Raw genomic sequence first — 17,427 nt, forward strand, 5'->3', positions numbered from 1 at the left:
TATCATTGCTAAACCCAACTCCGCTGCTGAAGAATCTAGAAGGAAACGCCCAAAATGCCCCCAAAAAAGCAGCATATAGAATATACCATCCTCTGGCTTTTCCAATCGCCCTCTTCCATATTTCACTCACCATCAGCATAAGCAACACCCCCTGGCAGGATCCTCTTGACATAAACTCCATATTCTTCTCCAGTGAGCTCCTTGATGCCACCGATCACCTTAATTCCTGGGGGAGGAGAAGCACCATGGCACAAAGGCATGAACTGGCTCGCTCTCAGATCTGACTTGTTGCAAGCCATACCTGTGATAAGTCCTGCGCACCTCCTGTGCTACACCAGCAGCAGGATGAGGTCAATAACACAGGACAGAGGCCAAGAGCATCTGGGAGCACCTCCTCCACTTTGAGGAGCACTCAAGCCAGGAATGACTGCCTTCCAACAACTGAAAACTCAACATTTGCAGTTGAAGTGATTAATGCTGGGAAAGGGCACGATTCTGCTCTTGTGTGTGCCTCTGATGAGACCCACTGGGTGTTGCCTTGGGGGCTGTGCAGCTCCCCATGCCCCACGGGTTCCCTCACCACAGGCTGGCACTGCATGGCCACATCCCCGCCGGCACACGTAAGCTGGCTGGAAGAGGCGCAAGAGACTTGTTTACCCACTCTCATTAAATCCCACTTGGAGGATACAGGCTGCAGACAGAAGGATTAAAAAGCTTGGCTTTAATTAACAAATCTGTCCCAGGACCCGCCGGTCGGGCATTCTGCTGCTGTGGCCATGAGGGCAGGCTGAGGACAGTGGCACAGCAGCAGGGACATGCCCTAGTGTTGGCCCCAGCTCAGGACCTCTGGGGACAGCAACACAGCATCTACCCACTGCTCCACGCTCACTGTATCCTAAACCCTAAGGGCCCAACCATTTTCAGCTATCCCTGGGGAAAGTCCTCATGTTTGGAGTTCTCTGATGTTAAATTTGTGGTAGAACACAGATTATCATAATTTTTCATTTCGGCCACATTTCGCACCCACTCACTGCTCCTTCTCCCAGGCAATGATACAGGTGGTGAGGCAAAGGCACAGAGATGGTGCCCCATCCCTGCAGACACCCAAGCTCAAGCTGGATGGGCTCTGAGCACGGATGGAGCTGCAAGTGTCCCTGTTCATTGCAGAGAGGAGGGACCCTTTAAGGGTCCCTTTCAAATCAAATGATTCAGTGATTCTATGAACCCCAGCCCTGCTGGAGTGGTGTTATGCAAAGTGCATCCTGTAGCAGCTGGCTGTACCGTGCCACTGGTGGAAATGCTGACCTATAGCTGTGAAAATGGGTGGCAAAGAGCCCTGCTTGCCAGGAGCACAGGGACATGGGAAGTCCAAGCGAGGGGGCAGAGAGGGATGGCAGCTCAGTGAGACAAGCAGGGATGGCAGCATGCATCAGGGAAAGGAGGTACAGATGTACACCTCAGAGCATCCAGCAGCACCACGATGCCCATTCACAACCACCTCCCAGGTATCAACTGAATAATGACTCGTTTCTCTTTTGTGTCTGCAAATCGATTGTAATAATGGCTTAAATATAGCCAAAGTATCTACAAATCCTCCTTTGTCTCCAACAATGTCAGGGGAAAATCCGATCTTGTTATTAAAATCAGTGATTACTGATTGCTCCTAGCCACGCTCAAACTTCGACAAGGGGGAAAAAAATGAAACCAAAAACACCTTTTCTGTCCCTAAACAAGAGAGTGTTGCACCAAGGAGCCCTCACCCGGGCCTGGCACTGAGCAATGGGATAGGATGAGGCTGGCAGCGATGAACACAACCTGTCCCATATGGGGGTCCCAGCCCAGAGCAGGCATGATGCTCAGCCCCACCATCCAAAGCCCTTCAGGGCTTTGTTTGGGATTTCTGCAGCTTGGCTAGCATTCTCGAGAGCCCTCATGTTTTATAAACACCTATTTCAATTGAGTTTCTATCTGAGATCCAGTTTAGGTAAATAACGGCTCTTTAATTATCACAGCATCAAAGTCCCGGTATAATGCTTATTAAGTCATACTCAGGGCCAGATAATCTAGCCTATTTTAGATCTCTGTCTTTAATCTTCCTATTCTGGCAAAGGTCCTGGAGCTGATTCTGATGACCCCCCCTCATTTCTCCTCTGAAGAAGAAAGACAACTGGGAAATTCCAGGTGGGAATTCAGTTTACACAAACCAAAACAAGAAGTTTTCTCCAGGTTCCTAGCAATCCTACATCATTCTGAGACCCTCGAGCTTCCCAGCTGCATCTAATCCTGCTCCCACTAATGCCAGTGTTGTAGTTCTCAGCTTCTCAGCCCTATAATCTCACCTGCTCCTGGCTCGCCAGGCAGCTCTGCACCACGGGTCAGGGGTGTGCTGGCTAATCCGGTTGTTTGGCCCAACAGCCTTCATCCCTGGTCATCCCAACAGCATGAGCTCTGCTCCAAGCATGGGAACCCAAACCCTCCTCTTTCCCTCTTCTACCACCTCACCACTGAAATTCGCTTTCTGGGGGGACCCCAGCCCCAGCAGCACCGTGCTGGAGCCCTGAAGGTCAGCACAGGGTGAGGCTGCCTGCTTTCTGCTTAAGCTAGCAATGTTCGATTACATTTCCCGTAATCCCTCTGTTGATCTTGTAGCCCCAGCCAGCTCTTTCTGTCTGAAGGAAGGGACAGATTGCAGGTGAACTGCTCCCTTCCCTGTCCTAAGAAGATGAAGGTCAAGATAATGGGATCTCAGCATTTCTAAGAAATGCTCTTTAAGCATCACCTCCCTTTGATGACAATTCCTTAATTCCAAACCCTGGCTCTGGAGCCACCAGGTAACCCCTTTGAACTCCTTCCCAGGTTCACATGTGGGTTTCCACACCAAGCAGTGAAGCCTCAGACTCAGGCCAAGTGCTGACCCACTTCACCAGCACCAAGTAGGCTGCTGCTGCCCAACAGAAACCAGGCTGCAAAAACACCTGGATCCACAGGGAAAAAGCCTGGAGAAAGGTTGTGATGGCACTAGAAGACCCACACAGTTACACCTACCAGGAGCACACCACAAGACTGCTTTCCCTGGGTCTTCTTCTGGCACCTTACTAAACTAAGCTAACCCAACAGCTAGAATCCCATTAACCCAAATCCACCAAAAATCATCAACCAAATATACCTCCTGATATTAAAACAGCCAGCAAGCAAAGAAAGTTCTGAGTCCCCACAGGCCTCTCATGAGTGGAAGACCAAGAGAGAAGAGCCAGGAAACCTCATTAGCCAAGAGTTGGGAACAACCTCTAATTAACAGGTGGTCGCAGGAAACCTGAGGAGGCTGACTCCTGGGATGGGTCCCCAGCTGGTGACCTGGGGACCTCAGAGGCTCAGCAGGATGATTGGTGCTGGGAGCACACAGAAGGGTGGAAGGAGATGCTATACTGGATCCTTTGCTGCTGACTTCTACGAGCCTAAGGCAGTTTCTCACATACAGATGGGTACGGCCATCTCCTTTCCCTTTTCCCTGTGCTTTGATGTTGGGTGCCCTACAAAGGATGGCTGACTCACTGTACTCACGCTCATACCTCTGGGCTGGAGTTTCCAACGGCATCCAGCCTGCTCTCAGGTAGCCCCACCTCCAGGACTTCCTGGGGCCAGGACACTGGCACGGGCATAGAAAGTGCTTGGGAATTTTTTTGTTTGTTTTAATGTAGAAAAATCAAAATCTGCAGAAAGGTGTGGAAAAGCCACCCCCCAACCCTATTCAGACCCTACTCCAGGGTTCCCATGCAGCCACAGTGCTGCAGCTGCTCATATGTCACCAATAGGGAATTAATTGGTATTTTGACCTTGTTTTAATGCCTCAGCTGTGAAAGGTGCTGTCAAATGTTCAGCACATACAGGCACAAGAACCAATATCAGGTTTCATAAGGTCATGGATGGCTTAGATTGCACAGGACCTTGAAGATCATTGAGCTTCAACCTCCCTGCATGGGCACATTTACCAGCCACTAGATCAGGCTGCCCAGGGCCTCATCTGACCTTTCAGACAGGGAACAGATCATAACACTAATGTTGTGACATGAGGGATGCCAGGGTTTCCCCAAATTGAGGTCTCGGGGGGGCTCAAGACTCACCCAGTCCATTGGCACAGTCATAGAATTCAAAGCAGTGCACAGTTCGATCCATCCCATACGGTCCCATGAGTGTCCTGGCAGAGAGAGGAGAGGCATCTTTCTTTCATGAGCTGCCATAAATGACCACCCATGTGTCCAACAAACCCAGAGCAGCCCTGCCACCACAGCAGGGGGTTCCCATGAGACGACCAAAGGGATGACCAGCTGAGAGTTGCGTTGGTATATTAAGCCCATGCTGGCAAAATGCAGCCCCCCTGCCACCCCCCAGGGGTTTATGCAGCTAAATGAGAGAATATGGGCAGTGCTGGACATCATCCTCCCCACCCAGCAAAGCTGATGGACCTGTCTGCGATTCATTACCCCAGATTAACAGGGCCGGACAGCTGTCCAGCTCTGGGAAATGAGATCAGGGCCAGACCAGTGTTCTGAGAATATACCAGTTTCACAAATAGACACAGTCCAGAATGAGGAAAACCAGGCGAAACCTACTGCTGGTGTTTTGTAACGCACACACAGAGCAGAACGTGGGGAGGCAGGGGCTGTATTCCCACACCTCCACCCCTCCTGCAGGGATCTGCTTTGCCAGGCTGAAGGTGGGAGTTTCTCAACACAAGCCAAAGCAGGGAAGAGGGCAACTGAAATCTTCACTTTCCCCATGCCAAGTCACGTCCTACACTCTCTATGCTCCCTTCTCTATTTCATATTACTTTTAAAGTTTAGTTTAATGAAGCCTGGCTTTAGAACACTGCTCTTGCTCTGCAAGGCTTCACCACGGGAATGGTGGACTTTGGTGTGACCAGCCCACAGCCAGGCATTTTGTTATCAGCTGTGGGACTGCTCTCCCAAAATGCTCGTTTCCCAAAATTTCACTTGCAAGGCAAAAAACAGAACTTCTGAATCAAAATTAGGTCCTGGATTCTTGCTGGATGCAGCTGAGGAGGACACAACACATAGCTCTGAACCCAGTAAGAAGGGAAGGAGCCTCAGGGACTTCTATCAGCCCACCAAAACACCACTCAAAAATCTCCTCATTAAAAACCACCTCCCCCCTTGACGTTCTTGCAACATTCCATGCATTCAAGAGATCAGACAAACAGCTGGCTCCATTGCACACTGCCAGAAGATGCATTTGGAGGGTGCCCAGGAGGCCATCCCAGCCCCAATCCCAGCTGGGGGTCACCATCCCTGTTTTCCAGAGTATTTTGATTAAATGTTTGAGAAAACACCATCAGGGCCAAAAATAAATGGCTCAAACCAAGCTGAAACACAACGCAACAATAGAGGTGTGAGTAGAGCAGATGCCAGCCGATGCCATCAGATGTCGCCCCCAACTCAAGGAGCCCAAGACCCATTTCAGGAGATCCCCAGAACCCCCCACATCCCCTCCCCGACCTCCCCACTGTGTCACCTGCTGATGATGATGGCTCCCTTGTAGAGCACAGAGACGGCGGGCATCTTGCTGGTGGCGGCAACTCAGCCCGGCCGCTCTGATTTGGCAGGAATCCGTTAAAGCGAGGCAAAATGGGGAGGGCAGGGGTCACGTGGTGCCCCCGTATGCATGTTAATTCCACCCAACATTAACACAGATCAGCTAAAAACATCTCCAACTTTAGATTAAAGCTTACGCAAGCCAAACAGAGCCAATGCTGCCCATCACGAGTGCCTTCCTGAGCAGGCAAGCACAGAGCTGCTCCTTCCTCCCAATTAAGAGTGGGATCATTATTTGGGCACATCCTATTGTTCACCTTCAGGCACACCCCCTACAGTGATGAAGGGCAGTGATCAGTGCAGGACAGGCATCCTCAGCATCCCTAAAGACTTTAAGTCCACAGCAAGGCTTCAGAAGCATTAACAGATTGTAGCACTCAACAGTTTATTTTTGGAGGTTTTTGTTTGTTTGATTTCCTTTTAGCATCTTTTCCAGCCCACAGCATTTCCTACTTAATGCGAAGTGAGTTCAGCTGTCCCACTGTCCATCAGGAGGTCAGAAGGGTATTCTGCAATCAAACAGCCTCTTCTGCCTGCATCCTGCTGTGCATCCCCAGCCCACATCCCCAGATGGTGGGACATGGAAACACATCCTCCTGGGACAACAGGCACCAGGACTTGGCAGCACAGTGCATGTCCTGCACCCTGGGATATTCAAGCTCCATTAATGGGGTTTTCCTCCCACTTTAAACACTCTGTCAAGTATTTACTTGGACCCGATGCTTCTGGATGCTACTGCCATGGATGAGAAGTGAATGGGAGAGTTCCCCAATGTCCATGTGCCACCTTAATGGACAATGTGAAGCTACTTGTAGAACAGCAAAAAGCATAAAAGATCTCCTTCGTTTTCAATGTGGGATGTTTTCAGGCAGCTTTTATCCAGGTGAGTGCAGGTGAAATACTAAAAGCCCACAGCAAGCCTTTGGGTAGGCAAAGCTCTCCTGACACATAACTCATTTATCCATTTTCTGATTGCTCATAGGAAGAATGCTAACTGGACACCAAAAGTAGATGTACCTAGTGATATGCCAATGCAAGGCACTCAGCACATAACTTCTACAGGGCCGTGCAGTGAAAAGCATATCAAGATAGCAGAACAACAAGGTCCAAGGCTGCAGCAAATGAGGAACCCCTCAGATGCCACAGCAGTAGGCTCAGAAATAAGGGAAAGAAGCTGCTTACCTTCACCTTCAGAAGGCCTGCAAGGCTATCTGGTAGGTAGGGATCTCCAGCTGAAAAACCCCTACCTCCACTGTCAACCCTTAAATGAGGTGTGGGAAGGGGTGGATCCTGGCTTCACACCTTCTGGTCACTCAGCTGCGTTACGCGCACCTGAGCTCCCCTGGGTTGGCCCTGCCTTCCCACCAGGAGCTCAGTCACTGCTTCAGGCCATGACTTCACATTTCCACTGCACACTGCATGAATCACTGGGACCAGGAGCAAAGTAGCTGCAGCATGAGGGTCTGCGCAGTGCCATGTCTCACTATGCCCTATGGCTGGGAGCCCTGTTAGCAATGCCCTCCCCAGTCATCCCCAGCTATGCTCCAGGACACAGAGCACCCAAAGTCAGGCTCCACAAAGAGTGTCCACCTCCGCACCCAGCCCTTGGTGGTCCCAGTACCAAGTTCTGACCCTGAGTGAATTGGTCAAGAACAGACAGGGGGTTTTGTGGCTTCCATGTCTCTTGGGGACCAGGAGCACCCCAGCATAGTGTCTGCCTTGTGCAGGACATTTTGGCAGCTGATCTGGTGCCTGACCCGCTACCCTCCTGAGGTTACATGATGGTCAGCATCGATGGCCCTCCTGGTCACAGCAAGAGAGTGCTTTCAACCCACCGCTGTATTCAACCTACATTGTTTTGTACAATTTTAGGAAGTCCTCTGGGACTCCTCATGGATTAATTCACAGAATTAACCTTTTGACTCACAAGCTGCAGATTTCTCTCGAATAAATCAGTGCAGCAGCAGAGGAGGTTCAGGTTGGGTATTAGGAAACATTTCTTCTCAGAAAGAGCAGCGGGGCATTGGTACTGCTGCCCAGGGGGGTGGGAGAGTCACTGTCCTTGAAGGTACTCAAGAACTGTGGGGATGAGGCACCAGGAGACGTGGTCAGTGGGCATGGTGGGATGGGTTGGGCTTGGACTTGGGGATGTGAGAGGTCTTTTCCAACCTGAATGACTCTATGTGGTTCTATGAAGGGGATGGCACAAATGCTGGAAGCAATGCCTGCAGTGCTAAGTGTGTGTGTTTGAGGCTTGGACATTCAGTACATTCAAAGGCAAATCCTACAGCAGCTGCCACCAGACTGCCCAGCACTGGGGCCACCCAGAGCTCCCCTTGTTCTTCCCATATGCTGATCCCTTCCAACTGGCTGCAGTGGGTGCAGTAACACATACATTTGTCTGCTGAGTGGTGAAATAAGCTGAAATCTAACCAGGGAGATCAAAATAGTTCCAGAAGTATTTCTGTTTCTGGTAAGAACTGGGCTCGTGTTCAGGAGGGATTTATAAAGCACATGCAGTGTGCCCAAGGGGCCTGACCCTTCCGTGTCACTGCTGAAGGCAAAGGGGACGTACCCCACACTCAAGCTCTTCCCTCACTTGGAACTCAGCTCAGTCACCCAGAACAGCCCAGGTTCCACATCCCAAGAACACACTGACAAGAATAGACATTTTTTAACAAGTTAGTGAATGGAAGGTGCCCACATTCAGAACAAAGACATCAAGACCCTGGAATGTGTTTAGAGAGGGGCAATGGAGCTATGATGGGTCTGGAGGACAAGTCTGATTGGGAGCAGCTGAGGGAGCTGGGGTTGTTCAGACTGGAGAAGAGAAGGCTCAGAGAAGACATTATCACTGTCTGCAAGTACTGAAAGGACACTGTGAGCAGGTGGGGGTCAGCCTCTGCTCCCGGGTAACAGAGATAGGATGAGAGGTGATGGCCTCAGGTTGTGCCAGCGGAGGCACAGGCTGCCCAGGGAGGTGGTGCAGTCACCGTCCCTGGAGGTGTTCAAGGACTGTGGGGATGTGGCACTGAGGAACGTGGTCAGTGGGCATGGTGGGGTGGGTTGGGTGGTCTGAGAGGTATTCTGCAACCTGAATGATTCCATGAGATGGAACAGGTCAGGTAGCAACGCAACAGCACTGGTGAGAATTCCCTTTCTATGCAGTGGAAAACTGTGAGTGGGTGCAATCCCTTGCTGTGACTTTCTCCACCTTTCCTCTATATTTTGGAGAGGAACCTTCCAGGAAAGCATCACACTGCGCTTCAGCCTCTTCCACATTTCTTCCTGCTGCCTCCTACCCGCCCTGCTTGTTGGGTGAGCTTCAGGAGGAGGGGAGAGGTGGCAGGAGGGGTGGGAGGGAGCAGGACAGGATGGTGGCACCCGCAAACACGGCCAACCCCTCCTACTGCCAGGTGCCAGACCTGGGGACAGGTCACGGAGTTGGCAGTGTCACCGCTCCCACCGGGAGCCTCGCATCGAGGCTTAGCAGAAGAATGGGGCTGGGAGGGTTTGTGTGGGTGGGAATTAAAGGAGAGGCAGAAAGCCGTCCTTCAACAGCAGCGACTCTGAGGCTGCAGAAGGCAGCTGTAAGAAGGTCTGAGGTGGGAGGGGTGGCCTCAGCGGGACGTGGCACTGCAGTCCCTTCTGTGCCCCCACGTCCCCACCGTGGGAGCGAGGGATGCTCAGGAGATCCCCAGAGGTGACGTTTCGCTCACGCTTAATGAAGATCCCACGTTTGTTTCATGACAAAACATCAGCGTAGGCTGAAAAGGCGGTTGTGTCTGATGAGAAAACGCTGCTTAGAAGATCGGCAACGAAGCGTTGATAATAAGTCAAACAAAAAGAGATAATCAGCTGCTGTGAAGCTGAGAAGCAACAGCAGACTGTCCACAGCATCACCCATACTGCGTTCGTAAACACTGCCCCTGGAGCTGTTTCGAGTGAACTCAAATCAGGGGTGTTACAGACAAGCCTGAACAGAAGAGGGAACAGCACAGTGCCAAAGCCACTGCTGGAGAAACACCGATGGCTCTGGAGCAGAGTGGGAGCTGCATGGGCCTCTGCATGGACCTCTTCAGCAGTGGGATGGGACCCACGAAGGGTTAACGGGATTATGAGCCTCCCTGCCTCACTAAATCCCCTCGGTCATAGGATTGGACGGGTTATAAACTTATTAGCAGGGAAGGATGCTGGTGGCTGAACGGGCGGCAGGAGGGAGCGTCGTCATCACCCCCGCAGTGGTGCAGAGCAGGGAATTAATTGGGGAGGGCACTGCAGTGGTGGCAGGAAACCAGTCCAGGTGTCCCCCAGCGTGCCCTCAGGGAAAGAGAGAAACAAGAAGGGTGCAGAGAGATGGGGAAATGAAGGCTTTGGGGAAGGATCGCCCTTGCACAGCATGTCTCACCTAGCGCGGAGCGCAGCAGATGCTGGTGGAATGAAGCTCCACACCTCAAACAGCAGCTTGGAAAGAGCTTGGCCCCATCCTCGAGCTGTGAGCATCCCTGTGTGTTAAGGATCCATCACCAAGCCCTTTGGCAAAGCTCAGGAGGACCAGATCCATGTGGCAAAGCCCTCAGGGTCAGCTCAGGGTCTGCAGCTCAGAGCACTGTGGCCACGGCCGCGCTGGGTGACGTCCCACTGCCACACCATGTTTATCAAATCCCTATGGCAAACTCTGTAAAATTAATCTTTTAATCAGCGGCCATATTTATCAGCGTGCTGGGGAGGTGTTATCTCTCCACCATCTGCTAGCAACAAAACCAGACAGTTGTCCCCGTGCATCTGGTGCCCATCACACGCAGGGTCCGGTCCTGGCACAGCGAGGGGCTCCCCTTGGCTGTGGGGCACAAAGTTGGGGAAGGTTTGGACCCAACACCCCAGTACAAGAACAGCTTTCTCACACAGAAAATAGCTTTTGAGAAACATCGCCCCGTAACGTGGAGAAGCAGAGCTGGGGAGCACGCAGTCCCACAGAGCTGGAGGTGCTCAGGGATGTGGGGATGCTGTGGGATTGAGGTGCTGTGCCACCCTGACGATGACCCTCAGCCACCACAGCACCCACGGTTGCCACCGAGCTGGTGTCAGGATGCAACCCACAAGGTCAGTGAGCCTGTCCCACACCACCGTCTTCCGACCAACAGCAGATTCTGCCTTTCCTGCACCCAAAAGCAGAGGGGAAGGACCAGTGCAGCCCCCTGGTGAGATGCAGCTGTCCCCCCAAAGTGCCACCCTCTCCGTGCCCCCCATCGGGTGCTGCCACTCCGTGCACCCACCTCAGCATCCCGTACCCCTCACCTCAGTGATTACTCCAGCTGCATTCCACAAACGTCCATGGTCCCAGCTGCCTGCAGGGTCCTCATTCCCAGTTGGGATGCTGGGGCTTGGCCAGCACTGGAGCTCAGGGTGGCCCCAAGAGCCTGTGGAGTCCGCGCCGGTGCGGATCCGGCCCACTGACCCCCAGTTAATCGGCTAAAGCCGCATGCTCTGAACCCTGGCTCTGACTGCAGCCGCACGCCTGCCGGTTCCTGGCTGCCCTACATAGACATCTGCACCGAGCCCACAGGCTGAACAGAGAAACCCGGGTCTGTATTTTGGGATGGGGGCACCGCAGCTGCCTTCAGGTCACCCCATGGCTCAGGGCATTCTCTGCAACTCGTGGTGCCTTGACCGTGCCAGTGGTGCCCAACAGATCTGCATGGGATGGAAGCTCTCCTTCCAACCCTGGTGCTGAGAGGAAGCATCCGGATGGGAAATCCCAAGACTGGGGCTGCAATAGGAGCACTTGCAGCCTCTGCAAGCAGCATGGATGCTCCCCCAGCTGCCGTCTGCAAAATAAATCAATCCCCTCTCTGCCCTCCCCACGCACTGCCCTCTACAGTGTGCGTCCCTGCATGCAGGGGCTCCAGACCTTCCCCGTGGCTGCAACATTCTCCTGACACCCTCTGCCCTCTGGAGAGGGGCTCCCACTGCCATAGTCGATGGAATTAAACCCTTAAAAGCCGCGAGGTCAATGAGCTCATCACATCCCTCCGTAGGTTTAACGCCGCTTCCTAAGACGCGATGCAAGCCTCCGAGTTCAGCCCTGTTCCCGACGCGGCAGCATCCCGTCCCGCTTACCAATAAATGAGAGAAAGCCCATCAAAGTGCTCCGGGTCCCGGCCAGGGGGCTGCAGGTAGGACATCATCCGGGGCCCTACGGCTGCTGTACCCGGCTGCCCGGGGCCATGGGCTCGTAGCGCCCGCGGCCAGGCGCTGGGCTCGGCTCCCAGCCTCCACCGGCCACATCTAATCCCAGGCGGGAGAACATGTGATCGCCCCTCTGCCGGCTCCCCCCTGCTAAATACTCGCTGTTCAATGACACTGCATGGCGTGGCATGGAATAGCCACATAAAGAAACGGGGTGGTACAGCACGGCATGAGGTCACACAGCGTAGCATGGCAGGGCACAACATGGCATGAGGACAGCATGGTATGGCACAGCATGCACCAACTTGGCATGGCACAGCATGGTATGGCACAGCGTGAACCAACATGGCACAGCACATTACAGCACGGTGTGGCACAGCATGGAGCAACACGGCACAGCATGGCATGGAACAGCATGGACCAGTATGACATGGCATAGCATGGCATGGCACAGAATGGCACAACAGATCATAGTACAACATGTACTGGCCTGGCATGGCACAGCATGGCACAGCATGGCATGAGAACAGCGTGGCATAGTACAGAAAGCCATGGCACAGCATGGTGTGGCACAGCATGGACCAACATGGGATGGCACAGCATGGCATGGCACAGTACAGCATAGCACACTACAGTATGGCATGGTGTGACACGGTTTGGCATAGCATGTCATGATTTGGCATGACACGGCATGGATTGGGATGACATGGAATGCTCTGGCATGGTTTGGCATAGCATGTCATGATTTGGCATGGCTGGGCATGGCACAGCACTGTTTGGTGTGGCACAGCGTGGCACAGACCAGTGACCATGCTGTATGCAGCAGGAGTGCAGGGTGGGGAGCCAGGACCCCCAGCACCCCATCCCGGAGCTCAGTTCCTGCCTTGCTGCACACCTGGCTGCTCACAATTATTATAATTACACCTCCAACACACGGGCTTTCACACGGTGCTCAGCACATCAAACTATTTAAAGCCGATTGTAGGCGTCGCCGAGCTGCATTAGGGCCGGGCTGCAGACGCGTGCACCCATCACCTCCTCCCCAACCACTGCCAAAAAAGAAAAGTAAACATCTACATTATTTGGGGCACAACTGTTGTGTGGTTTTTCCCCCCAGCTGAACCTCACCGCCTCCCGGTAGGCGGGTAGGAATCCTATTCCTCTCCCTGCAGCAGGGATGGCACGGCCCAGGGCTGGGGATCTGGGTGAGTCCTGTAGTTGGGAAATGCATCTGTCGGTCTCGTGGATGCACCCACACCCTCAGGGACAGCCCACAGGCACAGCTCTCGGGCACTATCGAGGCAGCCCCGGAAAAAGATTGAGAATTAAAGGCTTGGCACGCTCAGCATTGCTTTGGAGTGACTGTGCAGGATATGCCTGAGCCAAAAGTCTTCTGCTTGACAGCTCCTGGCTCGATGACAGTGTCCTGGAGAGGCACAACCTCTGCCTGCACAGCTGTCGCTGCGGGGGTTCTGTCACCACGCACCCCCATGGCCTGGATATCTATGGGGTGCTCTGCTATATGCCCACGGACAAAGTGTCTCCAAAGGTTTTGGGTAAAAGGCATCACACCTGGCACCAAAATGTGCCTGGTGCTGCATCCCCAAAGTGCCACGGTGTCCCCTGGTGCTGGCTGTGCTGCCCCACTCTCCCTGCTCCTAAGACTGACAGGCAGGAGGTGGAAGGAGAAGGTTTTGGTGAACAAAAATCCCCAGTAAGTGCAAATTGTCCTCTTCCGTCCTCTTCTGGGCTGCTCACTGCCAAGCCAACCTGGCAGCTCTAGGATTTTTCTGCCAAGGCCATCTCTCTGCAATGCATCTCCAGTTGTGCCAGCAACTGGGAAGGGAAATCCTGGGCATGGTCCCCTTGTGCTGGCAGGGACACGGCAGGGACAGTCCCTTAGTGCTGGCATGGACATCCTGGGGACAGTCCCTGCGCTGCCATACAGCCACACTGGGCTTTGATCTGAGCCGAGCACAGCATGGCATGCAGAGGGCAAGCAGATGGGCACCAAACTGACAGAGCAGCACAGGGGGCACCGGGCACTTTCCAGCCACAGGACAGCCACATCACCACCGGGGCACCCCAAGGTCCCCAACCTCCCCAGGCCGGTGCAGCAGCCGCTCCCAGGGCTGGTGCAATTCGGGGCCGGGCAGTGCTGGGTGTGCTCCCCAGCATGAGTTCCTACAGCTGGGAGGGGTGATGGCACAGTTTGCCAAAAGCACTCATGGTGTCGGGGTGCCGTGGCCACTCGGGGCTGGGCTGCTCTCCCCGACTCACCCATTGGGATTGCTAAGGGCGGTGTCACCACCCTGGAACGGGTGACACTGAGTGGGGACTTTGAGGACAGCGAGGTTCTGCTCTGGATCACAAGGCAGCCAGCGTTCCTTACGCAGCACTTCCACCTCCTTCCTCGCAGGGGGTGCCCCAGGGGTGCATTCCATGCACGGACCCCCAGACGGTTCCGGGGAGCTGCTGGGTGCTGCCTGCCCTGCCCCATCCTCGGTGGCGGAAGCTGTGCATTATCTCCCTCGCCCATCGGAGGCAGCTGCTCTGGGTGCACCCTGTGCACATATTTATGCAGATGTGAACATGACACCCCGGAAATTCACAGCCTTCACATCACAGGTCGGGAGCTGTGTGACCTTTCAGCATCTCCTAAGCGCTTGGCCCCACATCCAGAGCTATGGCCCCATGCAGAGGGGACACCACCATCCATCAGGACTCACCATCGCCCTGGTCTCCCCATGCCAAGCCCAGCACGGACTCCCCTGAGCCCTCCTCAGTGGCTGCTCTGGGTGTAACTGCCACCACCCCAGGTGACAACATGTATCCCCTGCTCCGTACTGAGAGAGCGAGGAAGAGCCGAATTTAATTTACTCCCTGCTTCATTTCCAAGCCAAATGAGTCAGAGCCACAGCCGCACTCGCTGCTTTGTTTTTCTTGGCTGATAGCACTCACTTTTGATCCATGTTTGTTCAATATTTAACTCTCATAGTGACACTTTGACTCAAACCAGGCAGCAGGAAGGCCACTCCCCACCCCCCCCCACACCCCACGCTGCTGGGACAGGAGCGTGGCTTGGCTCCAGAGCAGCTCACTTGCTGTGTTTCCTTTGCTTCCTGCAGGTGGACAAATCCCTGCACTCAGTTCTCCAGCACCGCAGCCTTGAGCCCCACGGAGGATGGAGCAGATGGGTCATGGGGTGATTCCAGAGCAAAAACCACCTCCAATGGGGCTGAGGTTTCGGGGCCAGCTGGGAACGGGCTGGGCTGCATTCCTGCCCGGGTGGGGGCTGCAGGAGGAAGCAGCAGTGCCGAGATGTCCCCGTGCCCTGCAACCCTGCACAGAAACTCCCTGCAGCCCCAAACCCACATGAGTGGCTTCGAGCACAGCTGTCAACGTTTCCACCCTGAAAATCAGCAAGCTTTGGGCTGGACAGATTTGTTTGTTTTGTTCCACTGCGTGTCTCAGCTTTTGGAAGATACTTCCAAATTTTTTGGCCCACACCTTCCCAGTCAGAGAGAAACCCTTCAGCCTCAGAGAAAACTCTGTGTGGGGAAACATCGCTGGGGCTGAGCATCCCCATGGGGAGAGTGGGTCCCAGAAATGCCCAGATGCTGTGGGATGTGCTGGGGCCATGCTGATCCAAAAGGAGCATGGGGAAAAGCATTGCCACAATGTTTCCCTACTGACCTGAACCACTGAGACCCAAAACCTTCCTGAATTACCCCAGGATGTGGTTGCATGGGAAAGTGGGGTGGGGTTAAGATGTGTTGAAATTAAGTGGGATGGGGTGGGGTAGGATGAGGTGGGATAGATGGGATGGGATGGAGTGGGATGGGATGGGATGGGATGGGATGGGATGGGATGGGATGGGATGGGGTGTGGTGGGGTGGGATGCAGTGGGATACTTCGGCACATAATGGGATGCAGTGGGACTGTGGCACTAAGGTGCCAGCAGGGGACCAGACAACAGCACCCAGGAGCCCCCTGTCCCCATGTCATCACCAAACCCTATTCTGGGGGGCCAGTGCTGGGCTGCCTGTGCTGGGCACGGTGCAGGGTGGAGCAGTGAGGGCTCGGCTGGGTGTGGGAGCAGCTCCAGAGAAGGGCTTGCCAAGAAAATGCAATCGCGTTGCATAAAACGTGCTCTGCTCCCCTCCCGCAGCGGTGGCTCAAGAGCTGCTCACCCTGGTTAAGTCAATATTGCCACATCGCTGCCTCCACTGGAGTGCTGACTCCATGGAGGGGCTCCAGGGGTGCTCCATCACCACAGGGACGGAGCCCCAACCCCAGCATGAGCTTCACAGTGCTGGGATTTCGGTGGGTTTTCCTCTTTCTGCTTTATGACCCACAGGAGCAGATCAGCACCTGAGCATTGGCGCAGATCCCCAGATTTGACATCAGCTCCAATTTTGTCCCTCCTGTTGCTGAGCTGGGCAGGCAATGGGAGCTGCTGCATGGGCAAAGCTGCAGAAGGGATCATTTGGAAAATAAAAGCCCCATTGTGATGGGAGAGCACAGCTTGCAGGGAGGAAACCACAATGTGGGATGTGCTGTGCTGTGGGCATCCCTTGCTGCTTCAAGCACAGCTTGGAGGCAACCTGGACCCGGCAATCAGTGGGCACAGGGGCATTCCAGGCCTGAGGGATTATGCTCTGTGCATCCCCATGGGCAGAACTTGGTCAAAGGGACCAAAAACTAAGGCTGCTAAGACTGCTGGCACCCGCAGACCACAGCTCTCATGTGCAGCTCAGCAGTGCGGGCATGGAGTGGGGCTGGGAGCCTGTCCCCATGGCACAGCATAACCCAAAGCTGTGCTCTGATCCTAAGCCAACAAACAGGCAGAACACCCGGGCAGTCGGCACAAACCGCAGCTTCCCACTCCAGCGGGGCGTCTCACCGCTCCACGTTTCAGGGAGCAGCTGCAGTTTTTGTGGCTTTCAAAGGCATCCGTGCACCAAAATGAGCCACGGGAGAGATGCGGGGAGATTAGGGGGATTAAGGTCTGCGGAGCTGCAAGGATCTGCCTTGTGAAAACCCTTCCGTGGGCAAAGGCAGCAGCTCGGAAGCCCCTCACTGTGCTGAGCTTAGAGGGGTTTGTGGCTGGCAGAGCTGGGAGAGACCACTCCCTGCGTGCCCAGGAATGTGCTGCTGCAAGATAGCAGGAGTATGAAAGCACAAGAGCTCCTAGAGCAAACAGAAGCATGCGGAGCTTCAAGTGGTTACACACAAGGATCTCAACTAGGTCTTGCCCTCCTCTTCCCCCCCCCCTCCCCCATCCCCTGCTTGGAATGGAGCAGGGCAGGGGATGGGAGATGGCATGCATAGAGATGGACCAAGCCTTCGGATGAGCTGTGGGGCACTGGGCAGTACCGGGTGAATACTGAGGAGGAGGAAGGACACAAAAGCCGTGAAGCCAGCAGTGTCCCCACTGTGGCTGCCCGTAGGGATCCCACACACTGATCACAAAGCCCTGCAGCCCAGCAAAGCCACGTCCCACGGTTTTGGGGAGCACCTGCCTGTCCCCAAATTGCACCCCATCCCCTCACACGTACACTTACCTTGTGCTGCCTCTGCTGGCACCTGCTGCCCAGCTGGGTGATGCTGGCCTCACCTGGGTCCC

The 17,427-nt window shown here is 54.2% G+C and overlaps 1 protein-coding gene across 1 annotated transcript in view; it reads right to left on the reverse strand.

The window, feature by feature from the left end:
• Positions 1 to 4,252, reverse strand: part of LOC122165282 (syntaxin-binding protein 4-like) — a 28,999-nt gene extending 24,747 nt beyond the window's left edge. Inside the window, 3 exon segments of the mRNA XM_042828132.1 lie at positions 131 to 226; positions 4,122 to 4,198; positions 4,200 to 4,252. Of these exon segments, the coding sequence (XP_042684066.1) occupies positions 131 to 226; positions 4,122 to 4,198; positions 4,200 to 4,252 (226 nt within the window).
• Between the last annotated feature and the right edge of the window lie 13,175 nt (positions 4,253 to 17,427).

Source organism: Centrocercus urophasianus, unplaced genomic scaffold (genome assembly GCF_019232065.1).
Source record: "Centrocercus urophasianus isolate 14NV4802_14NV808 unplaced genomic scaffold, USGS_Curo_1.0 seq_29, whole genome shotgun sequence".
NCBI lineage: Eukaryota > Metazoa > Chordata > Aves > Galliformes > Phasianidae > Centrocercus > Centrocercus urophasianus.